General features: G+C 41.1%; 1 protein-coding gene across 2 annotated transcripts in view; it reads right to left on the bottom strand.

The window, feature by feature from the left end:
* ATP9B (ATPase phospholipid transporting 9B) overlaps positions 1-19,209 on the bottom strand; it is a 360,476-nt gene that overhangs the window by 105,983 nt on the left and 235,284 nt on the right. For both annotated transcript variants that reach the window (XM_083187774.1, XM_083187775.1), the window contains exon 11: positions 18,246-18,322. In XM_083187774.1, the coding sequence (XP_083043900.1) occupies positions 18,246-18,322 (77 nt within the window). The remainder of the gene's footprint in view (positions 1-18,245; positions 18,323-19,209) is intronic.

The raw sequence follows: 19,209 nt of genomic DNA, 5'->3' as shown, positions 1-19,209 counted from the left end.
GACAAGCAGACACATCTGGGGACCTGACATTCAGAGTATGATAACACCTTGTTTCCCAATATACCAATGGTTTAAATACGAGTTGGCATATGCAATATACATAAAAGAATATATTACCTGTCTTAGTTAGTAACACACTAAAGCATCTTTTTTCCAATTAGAAACACAAATCAATACACCCATGAGATTGCAATAATTGCTGAAGGCAATTTGTATTATCATTTCTTTCCTAATATCCCTGCTCTTTGAACAGGTTATTAAGAATGACAAACACAGCAATCTACCTTGGTATCATCTGGGCACTTTTCCCACAACCTACACCAGTTACCAATGCTAGTAACATGTAAAGCAATACCTTAAAATAAACAGCATACAAACTCCTTTAGATGAAGAAATCTTTGGAAACAAATTGGTAATGAGTTTTGTAAAGAGACAAGTAGAATGGTTATGTAAGGGAAGTTAAATCCGTGTAAATGTGTCGGTAACCTACAGACAAGCTAGTACTCAAAAAGGTAGGATTTAAGGTTAAGTAAAGCTGACTACACAACCAGTTAGGACATATGACCTATGAACTGAGGATCATTGTCGAGTTTTTCAATCAGCATTTGGAGAAAGCAACCAGATATTTTCTGTCATCCCTTTGGCATGTTAGTATAGTCTGAAATAATGTATATTTCTATAGACATGTTCTCATGATCTTCTAATGCGTTGTGTGCACTGAGGTGGCAGTCATTTTACTACATGGATCACCAATATACCCTGCATTACTATTATTATAAGTTGTTGTACTGTATTTTAGCAGTTGGATGTGTATAGGTATATGAAATGTCATGTAAAATTTTAATATTTCAATACTTCTTGATCTTAACCAGATAAAAACTTCTCATGAAAACTGGTTATGAAAAGCGATCAGTCTGTAAACATAATTTTAACAGAATATAGATCATGAAGCAGAACAATGATCATATGCAATTAAAATAATATCATTTCTAAAAATAGTATTTTTAAATGCTTTGGGTCAACTGAGTTCAGTTCAGTTCAGTTAAAATATCAGTAGATCTGTACAGTGGAATGTACCATGCACAGAAAACAATGAATTGCTGCTAAACATATACAGGTTGAGTATCCAATATCCAGATACACGTTATCCAAATTATTCTGAAAACCATTGTTTTATAAAAATACATATTTTTGTTGTTGTTAAAGCACTACTTGGGACATAATATATAACTGGCACTAAATATGTGCAAGAAAATGATTGCTTGGCATACAAATTCAGTGCCTGAGATCGTACACAAACTTTGTGTCCTGTTTTGAAACCTTGTTTAATGCACAAATAAAATATATTTTCGGGTATTTCATGTGTTTGCTTTGAACAACATAAATGCAAGATATGTACCTCAAGATACATTACTGAAATATAAAAATATTCCGAAATTCAGAATAATCCGTTATCTAAAATGCTGCTGAATCGCAGTGTGTTAGCTGCATTCGATCCCGACGCGCGGCCACATGATCAAAAGCAGGCAAGTCTATTTTTGCTTCGAACTACTACAGGGGTGAGGAACCTTTTTTGTGCCAAGAGCCGTTTGTATGGGGAAAAAATCCATTGGGGGCCATATGTAAAAATGTATCTTACAAATTGTCCTGCTGCAGCCGTCGCCAGCTCCGACAGCTGCCGATGAATAGGACTGACAGTCTCTTGCTGCTGTTGATTAAGAGAAATCTCGCGAGAACTACGACCTCTCGCAAGAATTCCCCTGTACTTGACTCCCGGCAAAGCAGATGGGCGGGCCACTTAGACCAGCTACGGGGACAGCATACGGCCCCCTGGCCTGAGGTTCCCTACCCCATATCTACTAGATCAAAAACAGTGCCATGCTACTCAATGCAGCATCCCCCCCTCCATCCCCCTGCGCACCGTACTCCGCGGTCCCTCCCTCCTGGATGGCTGATGCCGGCATTCTGCTGGTTCCCAGCTGCAAACGATACAGAATCAGTATAGACGGCCGCCAGATCGGTCAGTGTGTACACCCCTTTAGTAATGACATCTGTATTTTACAGCACATGTATTTTAAACTCCATTACTTGTTTATTTTATGTACTCTTCTGATAGAATTCTAAACATATATTTACATATTGTGTACAAATAAGGAAAAACATAATCAATGCTGAGCTGAATTTGGAAAGCTTTAATTTACAAGAAACAACTATTTGTGTTTGGAATTCTCATCAGGATCTGGACAGTTAATGTGGCCTTCCTCTCGCCTGCAGGGAATCTAGTCTCCATGAGAAATAGACAATAGTGATGGACATTTTATGCTGGCAGACACCATCAACACATTTAACAAAACAGTCGTCAACGTTCAACACTAGATGCCGATTTCAGACACATATTGACAGCTTTGCATTCCTGAGGCAAATTACTAAACCATCCTGCTCTTCATTTCTGGAGACCCTTCAATAGATGATTCATTATCCAAACGACAAAATGTCACATTAACTCCTCCTTCGTTGCCGAATACATCTAACATACTTTTCAGGGTACTGTATGGTAATGTTTCTTGTGAACTGTCTAGCAGATAAGACACTTAAGCCCCCCTTTTGTTGAAACCAATATTTTAACATTACATGGCAAAATGTAAGGTGAATATGTACTAGCTGACACCAATAATTAATAATGTATCTTCTAAATTAGCAAGCATAGCACGTTTCATTACGGTGTGCATCCGGAATGATCTAAAGAGGCAATGTTTAACACTGCTTACATGCCATCATTAACCCTCTTATCATCGTGTACACCCATACCCCAATGAGTACTCATATCACGTCCTAAAAATAGGGCACTAGGAAGGTGTTAATAAAAGCATTGGTCAGTGATGTCATCAAGGAGTCTTTCTATAAGCAATGTATAGGAAACTTGCTTAAATTCCCCAAAAAAAATTTACGGTCAGGGCAGTAAAATTGTGGAAATCTCTTCCCGGAGAAGTGGCGTCGGCAGAGACAATAAATGTATTTAAAATAAGGTTGGACAATCATCTATTGGGCAAAAACATCCAGGGGTACAAATAACAATCATAATCTGTATATAATTAAATCAGATTTCAGTTTACATAGGGGATGAAGCAAATAGATCATGCAATTTAACAACAAAGGTTGAACTTGATGGACACACATCATTATTCAGCCTTAACTACTATGTAACTTGCATGTGTCCAGAAGCAGATTACTTAGCATACCTGTCTATATAAGGTCCCCACTTGACAGTGCATGTCAGAGCACAAACCAAGCATTGTCAGGATTGTCTTGAGGCACAAATCTGGGGAAAGGTACAGACAAATATCTGCTGCTTTGAAGGTCCCAATGAGCACAGTGGGCCTTATTCTAGTTCACTGTTTCTGACAAATTCCTTCTTAGACAGAGAAAACCATGTGCACTCTGCAGGTGGGGTAGATGTTACTTGCAGGGAGAGATTTGTCACTAGGCCCGTGAGGCATGGGCCTAGGGGCGGCACCTGTCATGGGCAGCAGCTGCCAGGCACCTGCTGTCATGAGTTTGTGAGTGACTCGTTCGCTGAATGCAGTGCAGGGATGAGCTGAGCTCTCTGCTCTGCATCCCCACTACTGCATCCCTTGTATTAAACAGTAAGTGTCAATAAAGGTGTGTGTATGTATAATAATAATAATAATAATAAAAAAAACAAAATATATGTATATACGGGGGGGGGGGGGGATATTTTGTGCCTAGGGGTGGCCTGAACCCTAAATTTAATTTCCTACTGAGAAATGTTATCGATATTTGTGACAGGAGTGATTTACAGCCTACCACTGTCTTTCTGAAGTCTAAAGTTTAGGATTGTTTTTATCAGTTGTTAAATAGGTGGTTCATTAACTACCTTCATTATTGCACTAATAACTGCAAAACTAATATTGGTTTCAAGGACATTCCATCTCCACTGTTACTAGAGGAACCATTGCCTCTAGAAATTTACTCAATGTCTCTGATGAAGTCCTGAAGGACGAAACTCATTGGGCTGCGGATTGTTCTTGTATGTGACATCTCAGAAAATGTTGATGGAATTACACTTTTTGGAAAACTCCTAATAAATGTTTTTATCTATTTACTGATTTATTGAATTTAAGAGTTACCTTTTTGTAATTAGTATTGGTGATACAGCGCACCTCTATTCTGTCTTTCTATTTTCTTTCCTGTACCTTTGTTAACAGCAAGGTGTTGTAGGGGTGCCGCTTTCCTTTAAGCGCATTATTAGGTACACAAAATTTCTTCCATAAATATAAAGTAAACCTTTTTTCGGAGGAAGATATGTTATTGTTCCCCTGATGAAGTCATTATTGGGGAAACGCGTTGGATTTTTGCTATGTACCCTTGATTGATGATCAACTTTTATATTCTGTACCAACATTCGAAGAAACAAATAAATATGCCCTTTGGATGTACAACATCTTTGCTTACTTCACTGAAAATTGTAGACTTTCTTACCTGAAATTCATGGTTTAAATGATATACTATAGGCTGCCATATTGTGAACTATTAGTCTATTTTTAAATATCACTTTAAATTTAGCGCGTGGTGGAATATTGGAAAAAAGTATATATGTATATATGGATAGAGACGATCGGCACTCGGCCTAACGGCAGCTGCGTGATGCAAATAGTAGATAAGCGATGGAGACACTCCTGGGACTTACCATACTTTGCAATAAGTACAGACAAGACTATACTTGTCTGTACTTATTGCAAAGTATTATAAGTCCCAGGAGTGCCTCCATCACTTATCTACTATATATATATATATATATATATATATATATATAGATACAGAAGTACCAACACACTCGCCATTCCTAGGAATGGGGTGCAAACAGCACCCACATCCCAGGGTGGGGTGCGGTGGCCTGTGACCACACACTAGTAAATACAAACACAGGGGGCCCAGCACTCACTACAACAAACTAACTCACCTTAACATTCAAATAATCAATAAATAAATAATGGGGTTTTAGTTCATGAATTGATCAATGCATTTAAGCTTGCAGCCCATCGCCAAGGGACCCCATTTCACTGCAAGTCCTACACTAACTGGTTTTCTTGGGAACCTGGCACCTGCTTACACATCATAGCTAAAATGAACATGTGTTTTTTCTCTGGTTACTGTGATCATAGCTTTCTCATGCACCCTTGATAAGCTCATTTACCTGAAACCTGTGACAGCTGCCCCTTTAATACTAATTCAGGTGCTGTGTTTGGGATTGTCTCACCTTATAAAAGCCATGTTACTTGGCAGTTGAGCATTAACCCAGAGAAAAAACACATGTTCATTTTAGCTATGATGTGTAAGCAGGAGGCTTTTGTGCCTATCACCACGTCTTTTATCCTCGGGGACATGATCAATAATTACATGTTTGAAACTCGCCAGATTGTGTTTCATTTCAAAGAAATGTCTGGCGAGAGGCTGGTCAAAACTTTTACCACCTAGTGCTGCCCTGATTGTTGTGCGGTGCATTGCCATCCGCTCCTTAAAGGTGCGGATGGTTTTACCAATGTAGCATAAGCCACACGGGCACTTCACCATATACACAACATAAGATGTACTACAGGTGACAGCATGCCTGATCATGTATCGTTTCCCTGAGTGGGGATGGTAAAAGTATTTGGTTGCTATCATGTGTTGACATGTTGTACAACCGACACATTTATAGCATCCTGGTTCGCGTTTGCGAATCCTTTTGTCAGTCTGCAGATGTTCACTGATGTCACTATGGACTAACCAATCCCTAATACTTTTACCTTTTTTGTAACAGGGCATAATTTTAGAGTGTTTAAGCTGTCTAAGCTCTGTGTCATTCTGTACGACTGGCCATAATTTTTTGCTCCAATAATTGATATTACTACTGGCCGTTGTAAAGCCTTGCACCCAATGTATCCGCTCACTGTACCCAATGTATCCGCGTGTGTCAGGAGGAAGTTCCGGGGTTACCGCCGGAATGCTGTGTGGAGGGGAGGTTCAGTGAGGTAACACCCGGAACTTCCTCCTGACACACGCGCCGGGGGCCGGGCGACGGGACGCCAGGTGTAAGCTACACATGTATTTAAGGTAAGCACTGTCTTGTATGTTTTATCCTGTGTTGCCTGACGAAGGGCTAATAAAGGCCCGAAAGCTTGCAGATACCTTTTGGTCTGTGGTTGCCGTTATTTCTAAGTCCGTGGGTGTTAGCATCTGGAGTTGCTGTAAGTTGATTTTTTGCTGGAAGCACCGCGGCAGCTGCTGTGTTGAGGAGGGTGCCGGTCTATTGGACTTTGTTATATGAGCATAGCTGATATGTGGACAGCTGTTCACGGCTTTGCTTAGACGGATAGCACCTCCACAGAATTGAATACAGTGTACATATTTGTACTGAAGGAACTGTTACACCATTGAACATTTCTCCTGCTGGAATTTGTGCTTTGGTTTTTGGTGATCGCATCACAGCATATACCTAGTGCATATTTGGATGAAGCTGGTGGCTTTGATTGGACGCAGGTGCCTCATTGTGAGACTTTGAGTTTGTCAGAGAGTGAGACAGACGCTATACTATTCACTGAGAAATTTGTGGACTCTCTTGGAGATGTTACTCCAGATGATGTATACTTCCACCTATTACGTTTGAAGAAAAAAGAGGTGGACTATTTGCTGCATGGCATTACTTTGTCTGACTATGTGAGAGAAAGAAAAATTCCCCGGGGATTCCGGGTTAATAATGCACCGACTATTGGCAGACATAACGGTGAATTTTGCCGTAAATGGATTGCGGTGTTAAACAAATGTTCCCTCGACCTAATGACCATTGTTGTTGAGGAAGCCGCACGTGAATTGAAACTAGTACGCGAGAAAATTAAAGAATATGAGGGTAAAAATAAAAGCATCCTGGTACAAGATAAGAGTCAAGATTGGCTGGATAAAATTCAAACTCAGGTGACTGATTACAAAACTGAACTGGTAGCCTTTAAGAAAAGGAAATTGGACACTGTTAACAGAGATTACTCTGACCACCAGGTGTACAGGTGGCTATCTGGTAAACCTGATTCCAGAACCAATTATAGGCCCTATAATCAACGGAGAGGCCGCCAATATCCCAATAATTATTCCAGTGATGCACCCTCGTCATCAGGCGACGACACAGCCCGTTATAATCAAGCTGGTGTTAAACTCCCTTTAGGAGTGACAACAAGACGTGGCAGAGGTCGTGGCCGAGGCGTACAAGGCGAGGTGGCAAGCGATACCGCCAAATCAAAGAAAAACAAAACTCGCAGCAAATAAACCAAGTGTTCAACCTTTCTGACAGGATTCTCACAGAGCCAGAATTGAGGGTGTTGAATAAAGGTTTGAGTTTTGTGCCAACCAACCCTTTCAACAGTCTCAATTGGAAAATTGATTTATATCATCTTAATCGTCAATTAAAATTGAAGGACTTTTTCTCTAAAAGAACTGAGTCTTTACCTGCCAGAACTTTGGACACTAGTTCATCTATCTCCAAACGATTTTGCAATAAATCCAGTTTTGACCCTGTTACACATAATGTGGCCATACAAGGCTACATCAAAGCACTGGATGCTCAAGTGATGGAGTCACAATCTCAGTTATCTAAACGGAGAAACAATCTTACAAAAGATGAGTGGCAGGCTCTCAAGGACCTTAATGGCTACAGAGATGTAGTCATTAGGTCCGCGGATAAAGGGGGTGGGGTTGTCGTTCAGAATGTCAATCAGTATTGTAATGAGATCTATCAGCAGTTGGCTGACAAAAATGTTTATTGTGAATTAAGGAATGACCCAACTGATCAATATAAAGCTGAAATATTTAAAATTATTGATGGTGCTGTATTTACAATGTTTATTTCAGAACAGGTTGGCAATTTCCTTAAAGTGTCTCAGCCAAGGGTCCCCATTCTGTACACACTGCCTAAAATTCATAAGCGCTTGGAGAACCCCCCGGGGCGTCCTATTATATCTGCCCGGGGTGGACTATTTAACAACATTTCTCAATATCTAGATGTGTTTCTCCAGCCGTGTGTGCAGAGTGGGGATACCTATCTGAAAGACACTACGGACTTGCTGCTCAAATTGGGGGAGATTGGTGATGTTCCAGATGGCACATGCTTGTGCACCCTGGACATCACCAGCCTCTACACCAATATCCCCCATGATGGGGGATTAATGGCTGTTGAAAAATTGTTGTTGAACAATCCTCTCTATGAAGGTCCTAATTTGGATTTCTTTCTGTCTCTTCTTAAAGTGGTACCAACTAAAAATTATTTTTTGTTTAACAATCGGTACTACTTGCAGGTAAGCGGGTGTGCCATGGGGTCCCCCGTGGCCCCCGCTTATGCCAACACATACATGGTTGATCTAGAAAGGGATTTTTTCTTTTCTTGTGAAGTTAGGGACAGTGTAATTTTTTACAAACGTTATATCGATGACGTCCTCCTCTTTTGGAGGGGGCGTCCTGAAGACTTTGAGAAATTGGTTTTTGACATCAATCAGAGGGATTGTTCAATAAAATTTACTTACCAGATGAGCCTTGAGCAGATAGCATTTCTTGATGTTATGATCACTGTGTCTGAGAACAAGATTTCTACTTCCTTGTTCTCTAAAAAAACTGATAGGAACATGATACTGAGGGCAGACAGCTACCATCCCCCTGCCACCATACGCAGTCTCCCATACTCGCAGTACCTGAGAGCAAAGCGGATCACCAGTGATACGGCTGCAGTAGACACAACCTTGGAAATGATGACTAACAAATTCAAAGAACGTGGGTACCCCGATAATATCTTAGAGGGAGCACGCAAAAAGGTTGAGGGTGTAACTAGGGAAAAAGCCCTTAATAACCCTAGTCATACTGCGGCTCAAAGTGAGAGTGAGCGGATACATTGGGTACAAGGCTTTACAACGGCCAGTAGTAATATCAATTATTGGAGCAAAAAATTATGGCCAGTCGTACAGAATGACACAGAGCTTAGACAGCTTAAACACTCTAAAATGATGCCCTGTTACAAAAAAGGTAAAAGTATTAGGGATTGGTTAGTCCATAGTGACATCAGTGAACATCTGCAGACTGACAAAAGGATTCGCAAACGCGAACCAGGATGCTATAAATGTGTCGGTTGTACAACATGTCAACACATGATAGCAACCAAATACTTTTACCATCCCCACTCAGGGAAACGATACATGATCAGGCATGCTGTCACCTGTAGTACATCTTATGTTGTGTATATGGTGAAGTGCCCGTGTGGCTTATGCTACATTGGTAAAACCATCCGCACCTTTAAGGAGCGGATGGCAATGCACCTCACAACAATCAGGGCAGCACTAGGTGGTAAAAGTTCTGACCAGCCTCTCGCCAGACATTTCTTTGAAATGAAACACAATCTGGCGAGTTTCAAACATGTAATTATTGATCATGTCCCCGAGGATAAAAGACGTGGTGATAGGCACAAAAGCCTCCTGCGTCTGGAGTCCAAGTGGATCTTTTTATAAGAGACTGTAAAACCGAAAGGGCTCAATGATCAACTTAATATGAGTATTTTTTCCAACTAACTGTGTCTCTGTAGAGTAACTGATTATGCCATAATTGCTCTGTCTTAAATCCCTTTGTCTAGCGAACTACACTTTAATGAATTTAAAGTATATTTAATTGCACTCTGTATATGTTCTTGTTTGTAAATATTATTGTTACATTTATGCGACACTTTTTGTATATATTGTATATATTTGTTTTTTTTATATGTAATCAACACAGAGCTGTCGACACGAACTCCTCCGTACACTGTGTATTGGAGGTGGGACTGGTTCACAGATCTGTGAGCGTCTTTGTCTCCATGGTTACCGCCGGAATGCTGTGTGGAGGGGAGGTTCAGTGAGGTAACACCCGGAACTTCCTCCTGACACACGCGCCGGGGGCCGGGCGACGGGACGCCCGGTGCAAGCTACACATGTATTTAAGGTGAGCACTGTCTTGTATGTTTTATCCTGTGTTGCCTGACGAAGGGCTAATAAAGGCCCGAAAGCTTGCAGATACCTTTTGGTCTGTGGTTGCCGTTATTTCTAAGTCCGTGGGTGCTCGCATCTGGAGTTGCTGTAAGTTGATTTTTTGCTGGAAGCACCGCGGCAGCTGCTGTGTTGAGGAGGGTGCCGGTCTATTGGACTTTGTTATATATATATATATATATATATATATATATATATATATATATATATATAGTGCAGTAAAGTCCCTCACTCCCCACTGGCTCCTGCTCCACTTAGAACCTTGGCCTGGGTGCCCGCTGTCAGCTGGAAGATCCAGTGCATGAATAGAATGGACAATGAATAGCATCACTCCAGGTACTTGTGAACCGAATTTTACTGTAAAATGTCTACAGTTTTTCGGGCCGGAGCGCGTCTTCAGGACAGAAAACCTGAAGACGGGCTCCGGCCCGAAACACTGTAGACATTTTACAGTAAAATTCGGTTCACAAGTACCTGGAGTGACGCTATTCGTTGTCCATTATATATATATATATATATATATATATATATATATACATACAATCCAATAGTGTTATTAAGCGCCCAATATACAATTTATTAAAACAATTTGTAATATCTTTCCACTCAATGTAGAATTTTTTTTTTTTTTTTTTAAATTCAGTCTTTCTTTATTTCATAATTTTCAAGTTTTACAAACAATCATCACATTAAGTTTAAATATACAATCATATATCACATAGTACAAAAAATTTAAAAGAGAATAGAAAAACACCGTTGAGATTTATCATTATTTGTATATAGTTATTTCATATAAAAAACAACAACAGCATTTAACCTCTTATACTAATAATTGTGCTGGGATTCCGAATTTTTATATTTGCATGTTTTCCTATTTGTTCTTCTAATCCTACTCTTCTTTACAATGTACCCTTATTCATCCATTCTTCCACCCAACCCTCCCTCCCTTTACCTATTTCTGTACCCCCTAGCCCTCCCGATTTATACTTTAACTATCTGTTTTTGTGCTTCTATCTGCTTATTATACCTCCTACCATTTTTTGCGTGTCTATCTGAATATATTATGTGTCAGTATCGGTGGCAATCCTATTTTAACTTTTTGTGTTTGGTGGTTTATCCATCCGTATAGTGTTTAGAAGATATCCATGGTGCCCACGTACTTTCGAATACCCTTAGGTGTCCACTTCTCCTTATGTGCATATGTTTTTCGTGTTCTACCGTGTTATTCACTGCTCTAATCCATGTTTTAATATCTAGTCCTTCTTGCCCCATCCAATTTTTTGCTATTTGTGCTTTGGCAAGTGCCCATAACTTCTCCCACAGCCGATTATTTGAAGCCCCTATCTCACTAGAGTTTTGGATCCCCAATATACACTCTCTAACATCTGGGTTTTGGTGGGTTCCTCTGATATCCCCTATAATGCAGCCAACTTGTCCCCAAAACTCTTGGACCATACTACATTCCCAGATCATATGTATGTAAGTCCCTAATTTCTGTTTACATTTAGGGCATGTTCCATCACAATTTGGATCATACTTTTTTTTTTAACTGGGGTAACATATGTGCGGTGGAGTATGTACAACTGAATTTGCTGGCATCTTATGGATTCCGTTGCCCTCAGGGGAGATGATAAGGCTCTCTTCCATTCCCTATCATTCATTTTACCCACTTCCATCTCCCAATCTTGTCTGAGCTTCACTATTTGGGGGTTCTTCAGTTCTTGTATTAATAATTTGTATATTTCTGAGACCTTCAACTTTTTTTCTCTGTCCAACATTACCTTTACTGGGGAACTATCCAATTTAATCCTCTCTTTCCCAAAACTCATCTCGAGGCTGCCCCTTAGTTGTAGGTATCGGAAGTAGTATCCTCTGGGTAGTCTATATTCCAGTTCTAGCTGACTATAGGTTTTAAACTTCCCATCCTGGACTAATTGGCCCAGCTTATCTATTCCCACTTTGGACCAGGATAGTCTAGCCTCTTCCTCCCCTATGTCATCTCTCTACTTTCTGTTTCCCCTCATTGGTGTTTTTACCCATACTGCAATTTCTGGGTCTATGCCCCTGTGATCCATAAGTTTGTTTGTATAGCACCATATATTTATCGCTTGTTTGACTATGGGATTATTTTTTTTTTTTGTTCTCTTTATGCAACTGGTGATTATTGCTTGTCTAGCTGTTGTTTTTCCAAAGCACTGAGTTACCATTTCCTTAACCTGATCGTTTTCCCTACCTGTTATCCACTCTTGTATGTGTGTAAGCTGGGCTGCTATATAATATAAATACAAATGAGGGAGTCCCAATCCACCTGCTCCTTTTGGTCTAATTAGTGTATCCTTTTTTATTCTAACCCTTTTCCCTGCCCATATTATAGAGGATGTGATACTATCGATTTTTTTAAAGTATTTTTTCGGTATAGTTATTGGTGTATTCAAAAAGAGATACAGAAATCTTGGCAAAAACATCATTTTGATCAAATTGGTTCTCCCTGTCACTGTCAGGGGTAATCTGGCCCAGGATTTACCTTTGTCTTGGTACATTTTAATAAGTGGTTCCAGATTTAATTCAAGGAATTGTCCCGAATTATTTGAGATTACTATTCCAAGGTACTTCATCTCATCTACCCATCTCAGGGGGCAATCAGTATTCAGACTAGCCCTGCCCTTATTGGGAATAATGTGGGATTTTCCCCAATTTATTTTTAACCCAGAATATGTCCCAAATTGCTCTACTATCCTGAGAACTATTGGTAGCTCTTTTTCCCAGTCATTTAGAAATATTACCATATCATCTGCATATAGCGAGATGATCTCTTTTCTATCTCCCCCCTTTTGAACTCCCATCAGTCCCTGGGTTGATCTTAATATACATGCCAGCGGCTCGATTGCCAGGTTAAACAGGGCAGGGGATAACGGGCACCCCTGTCGAGTTCCCCTGGCTAACTGGAATTGGGCTGTCGTATATCCGTTGATTTGGACTCGCGCTTTAGGGTCTCTATATAATAATTTGATCCACTTAACATATTGTGGTCCAAACCCATAGATCTCCAGCACCGACCACAAATATTTCCATTCAACACAGTCATATGCCTTGGCTGCATCAAGAGACATGACTGCTTTTATTTTTTTACCAGGTCCATCTGTATCTATTCCCTGTAAGTTAGTATATAGTCTCCTGATGTTTTCCTTAGTACCCATTACTTTCCGAAATCCGGTTTGATCGAATTGGACTATGTCGTCCATCACTCCCTCCAATCTCTGCGCTAATATCTTTGCCAAGATTTTTGCATCTCCATTTATCAGGGATATTGGTCTATATGCGTCTGTTTTTTGGGGGTCCTTCCCTTCTTTCAGAATTACCGTTATCAAAGCTTCATCCATTGATATTGGCAGCTTATCTTCCTCCAAACTTTTGTTAAACAATTCAGTTAGTCTGGGTGCAATTGTGTCCCTGCATTTTTTATATAGTTCGGCTGGTATCCCATCGCACCCAGGGGCTTTATTACGTGGCATCTGATTAATAGCATTGATTGTTTCCATCACCGTTATAGGGGCCTCCAGACTCTCCCTCTGTTCTTTACTTATTTGTGGTAACAATGTTGTTCCTAGATACTGCTTAATATCCACCTCCTCATGAGTTATTACGCTAGAATATAGTTTTTTATAATATTCCACGAAGGTTTGAGCTATATCAGGGGTGGCTTCAATTACCTGACCATCTTCACCTTCTAATTTACTCACATATTGTTTTTGTCTCGAGCTTAGAACCAAATGGGCCAAATAGCTCCCAGGACGATCCTGATTTATATATCTTCTATGGGCGAGGAATGTCTGATACCTTGCTGTGGCTACGTTTAGTTCTCTAGCCCACTCCCTCTTTGCTACCTCCCATTTTTCCTTTGTGCCTGCTTCCTTTTCTTGGGAGTACTGCAATTCTAACTCTGTATTAAGTTTCTCTAACCGTTGTTTCTTTTCCCTTGTCTGTCTCTTAATATGTGCAATCTGTTTAATTAGGGAGCCTCTTATTATTGCCTTACTAGTATCCCACAATACACTCGGGTGTGCGGAGCCCTCATTATTAGCCCAGTAATCCCCCCATTCCTTTTCCACCCCAGAACCCGCCTCCATTTGTTCCAGCCAAGCAGGATGACATTTCCACATATTCTGACCTTTATCCTGACTCAAGCGAATTTGGGCCAATACAGGGGAATGGTCAGAGATCCCATGGGGCAAATATGCAACACTTTCAATTCTTGGCAGCAATTCACTATTAACAAAAATCATATCGATACGAGACATAGCCTCCAATGACCTAGAGAAACACGAATAGGTTTGACTGTCTGGATGTTTCTCCCGCCAAGCATCTTTCCACCCAAGATCGTCAATAAATTTATTAAATCCCTTATTTCCCTGCCTATAAGTCCCTCCACGGCTCCACCGGTCCTTATCTAGGTTTATGACATTATTGAAGTCTCCAAGACACAATACCTCTGCCCCTGCTGCATGAGAGATGAATTCTACCGCTCTTTCTCGCACTTCATACTGGAACGGTGGAGGGACATAGACGGCCAGAATACAAACTAACATACCAAACACCTGACATTCTAAAAACACATACCGTCCATTTTTATCAATTTCCTTTCTTTTACACTGGAAGGGTACGTTCTTATGGATTAACAGTGAAACTCCCCTCGAAGTATTAGTGAAGCTTGAGTGGTATGCGGCCCCCACCCATGCTTTTTTTAACAGTATCCCTTTCTCAGCCACCAAGTGAGTCTCACTCAAACATATGATCTGTGCATTATATTTTTTAATTTGATTCATCACCGTGGTTCGTTTTATGCAGTCATTTAGACCTCTTGTGTTCCAACTCAGCACTCTCAACATCTAAACTTATAACATTTTATAATTGTGTTTCGCTTACTACTTTTAATGTGGAATTTTCCCCTTATCAGGCGACTGGTGGTACAGAAAAAGCCCCTCCCCCCTCCCCCCCCTCCCCCCACCCTGTATACCTTTCCCCTAAAGGATACCTCATCAAATTCCCTTCCTCGCCTATCCCATTCACACTCCCCCTCACCCTCATTCACTTCCTCTTCCATTTTGGGATAGTTAGGGATTCCCTCCCTTCAGAACACCATGCAGTAGACCCTCCGACATGCAAATTTCTATTCCATAATTTATACTCGTGGAAATACTCGAAAACTTATTACGCTATTCTTAATCTTACTTTTTAAATCCCCCCCCCCCGCCCCCTGCCCCTTCTTATATTCACATATAACAATGTCCCACAGCCCCAAACTTCAAAAGACACAAGAAACCCCAAAAAAAACATAAATATAACGACATTATATCTTTACACCAGTAGTAATTTACACTATATAGTTGAGTCCAGAATTTGTACTTTTGCCCGGCAGTTATTCAGGGCAAGTTCTTGCTGTCTATACATCACTCCTCTATATAGCAAAATCTCTCCCAGTAATAATCAGCATGTGGTTTTCTTTAATCAGCGACCCTTTCAGCCTTTTTTATTCTTTTCCAACCACATTGAAGCTTCTTCCGCTGATGTGAAAAACTTAGTCTCGCCATCACATGCGATTCTGAGTTTTGCAGGGAACATTATTGAATATTGAATACCCAATTCCCTTAATCGTTTTTTAATGTTCACGTACTGCAGTCTCTCCTTTTGTACCTCCTTTGAGTAATCGGGAAATATCATAACCTTGGTTCCGTCTACCTCCAGTTTGCTTTTAGATCTAGCCAATCGAATGATGGTATCACGGTCCCTGTAATTCATCACTTTTGCAATGAACATTCTTGGCGGGGACCCTGGTGGCATTGGTTTCCCTGGTATGCGGTGGGCACGCTCAATGCAGAACAATGACGAGAACACCTCTCTCCCAAACTGGGACATCAGCCATTTTTCCAACCATGTCTCGGGGGAGTCACCCTCAGACTTCTCTGGAATTCCTACAATCCGAATATTATTACGGCGTAGGCGACCTTCCATCACTGAGATCTGAGCCTGCACACCCCCCAGCGCCCCTTTGACCTGGGCAATCTGCGAACTTATGGCCGTTTGAGTGTCCTCAATTTTGGAAATTCTACATTCCGTCTCCTCCACTCTAGCATTAACAGTCTGCACTTCCTGCCGTAGAAGCCCAATCTCGGCTTGCGTATTTTCTATTTTTGCCCCCAGACGTTGCTCGCACCCATTGATTGCCTCAAGCAATTGTTGAAAAGAGACATCTGGTGCATTATCTAGCTGGTCTGAGCTGGACATACTTAATCTATGTGGGGATATCGAGTGTCTGTCTTCTGCAGTAGTATTTTTGAGTTTGGCATTTGTTTTTGCAGTGCGTTCCACCTTAGTGGCTGCCGCCGCTTGCCCTGTCTTGCCCATTCTCAGCAGGTTTAACAGTTTTGGATCAACTCAATTTTCACAGTCCAGCTATATAGCTATATAACAACAGGTACTAGTACCGTACTCACAGTTATTCTCAATGCTGGAATATACCTTGACAGGAACCCTGTTGTCATCAGTTGAGCTGACGCTCGAATAATAGTCCTTGTCCTCGTGGGCTTGTTTTTTATGAGTGGAAGCCTTGTCTGTGCCTGCCGCTGTCGCTGTGATTTCGCAGCGCCTTCTCCTACTTTCACTTGCAGCCGCCGGCGGGTCTGTGCCCCACACTGCTCTGGCACCGCTAGACCCCCGCCACCGGTGCGCTATCTTCCGGCAGGCACCAGCTCCCACTCGCTCCTCAGCCTGTCTGGGCCACCGCGAGGCACCGCCGCCTCTCTCCGGCTCTCACCTCCGTCCCCCTCGAGCGGGCCGGCGTCTCTGCGTCACTCTCCCACGTGGGAAGTCAATCGTCCCGGGCCGCCTCCAGCAGTCTGTCCCACTCTGTCTTGTTCGGCGCCGCAGGGATTCCCAGGTACACTGTGCTTTGGGCGGGCAAGCGGGCTACGAGGAAGGCATCTTCGAGCTCCACATTACTGCAGCACACCGCTCATGTCGGAGGGTCCCGGACTTCCGGTCTACGTCTGCCGCGCCGTGTTCCCTCCCCCAGCAGCCCCCCCACTCAATGTAGAATTAATATCCACCAGAACTTCATTCAAATAAAAAACATTTATTAAAAATATATATAAAAAGGTAATACACTTGGAGAACTTTTCTCGGATGGTGATCAAACAAAGAACCCGACGCGTTTCGTCCCTTTATGGGACTTCATCAGGGGTTAGATATAAATCTTTTCAGCAATAAGGGATGTTTTTAAATTAGTACGAAGTTTAGGAGAATTTATTTACGCTGGATCTTTCAAATGATAAATTACTACTGTAGTACTTGTCCCTTATTAGAAGATGTTTTTATAGACTTATATGATCCGTCTTTATTTAGATCATGTGGCCGGACCTTTCAGATCATGTGGTCGGACCGTATAAGTGTGGCCAATGTGTTTAATGGATTTTTATAAGGGAATGACCCTCCAATACGATGAATATTATTGGTCTGGATCAGGGTGATTAATTCCAGTAAAATGGCCAACCCGGCCAACCTCCAACAAAGGACTACTTTTTATAATTTAGGGTTTGAGCCCCAGCTGTGAGTAGTTATCAAGGTTTTAAATCCCACACCTCAAAGTAAATGGTGTAGACACCTTCTAATTAAAAAGGAGGTGGATTAAAAAGCCCCCTAAGTATCACCAGTGCATGTGTGCTCTCCAAGATCCAAAGGGCAAGTCTATATATATATATATATATATCGGTCCTTGTAACAAACGTCACCTTGATAAAGGGGTTCGCTAACCCCGAAACATTGGATGTATTTCACTAAGCTTCACTTTGTTTATAAGACCCCGTGAGTGCCTCTGTTTGTTACAAGGACCGATTTCTACGACTTTTTCAAGAAGGCACCAGGGCAGTTGTTCCACCCAGGGAAGAGTGCCGTACTGATCCATGCCCATATATATTTGCACAATGGTCCTGTTAACCCACTGTCATGTGCTGAGGGAACTAAAACTATTTAGTCATTGACTTCATGTCTATGATACATTGCTGTTGTATTGGGCGGGCAGTGATGATCCTGCGGCTTGTGGATGGCTGCTTAAGGTTCTGGCTCTCTTTGTTTCCTTTCACTGCATTATTAATTTAATTGTTGATCCCAGAATAATGTGGGGTTATAAGAAAGCATCCTTACCTTGTTTTTGGGATTTGATGTATTCATTACACTTCTGGTCTCCTTCCCAGTGTAAATGACAACACCTATCACAGTACCTAGAAAAAACAATATGGCAAAACATATAAACAAATGACATTATCAAACTGCTACAATTGTACAGATAAAGCAAACAAAAAAAGTTGAAACTGTATGTTCAAAAACGGGTGGTGGATTGTTGAATCTGCATCCGTTTTCGACCATATACGTGTGAATTTCAGCAATCGACGTGTATTCCGACTGTTGGAATGTATCTGAAAATATATATATGAAAATTATTTTCCGATACACCAAATCAATTGAAAGGACCCCGACACAGGATTAACAATAATATTCACACACTTTATGAAACAACTTGGTTGATATTTACCATTATGTTGCATGTGGTAACTGAATCACTTATGGTTAGACCCAGAGTCATGTTATTTTGTGGAGTGTTTTGGATGTAACTCTTTTAAACAGTTTGTTAGTTGCACCTAAGGTTATTTGCGCAATTGCTCTAAAAAATAATTCTCTGTAGTGAGTACATTGAATACCTTCAACTTTGGATGCCATTAACAATAATAAAAACAACAAACAAAAACCAACATGAGTGAAACATTCAATTAAAATGTGTGGTTTTATTACATGCGCTACCTGACAGGATGCATCCTGCACAACAGGGGGACTTGCAGGCATGCAGTGCCACTATAGCAGTAAGAAGTAGCCTTTGAATGGTCGGGGTAAAAAAATATGGAACCTCTGGAAAAAGAAAATTCCACCTCAGTAGTACTAGTAGAATGGTCACTTTGGTTCATTACACCTATTTGGTAGAAAAAGTAAACACACACACACCATTGTTACATTTAATTAGGCATTGTCTGGTACGGATGGTCCATTCAATTAGAATGATAATGGCCCCAATGCAATTTCACAGCCCTGTACTGACCAAGCCAGTGCTGGATGG

The sequence above is a fragment of the Crinia signifera genome, chromosome 5, assembly GCF_055691185.1.
Source record: "Crinia signifera chromosome 5, ASM5569118v1, whole genome shotgun sequence".
Classification (NCBI taxonomy): domain Eukaryota; kingdom Metazoa; phylum Chordata; class Amphibia; order Anura; family Myobatrachidae; genus Crinia; species Crinia signifera.
Note: the sequence above shows the minus strand (reverse complement) of the source record. Positions and strands in the feature narration are given on the sequence as shown.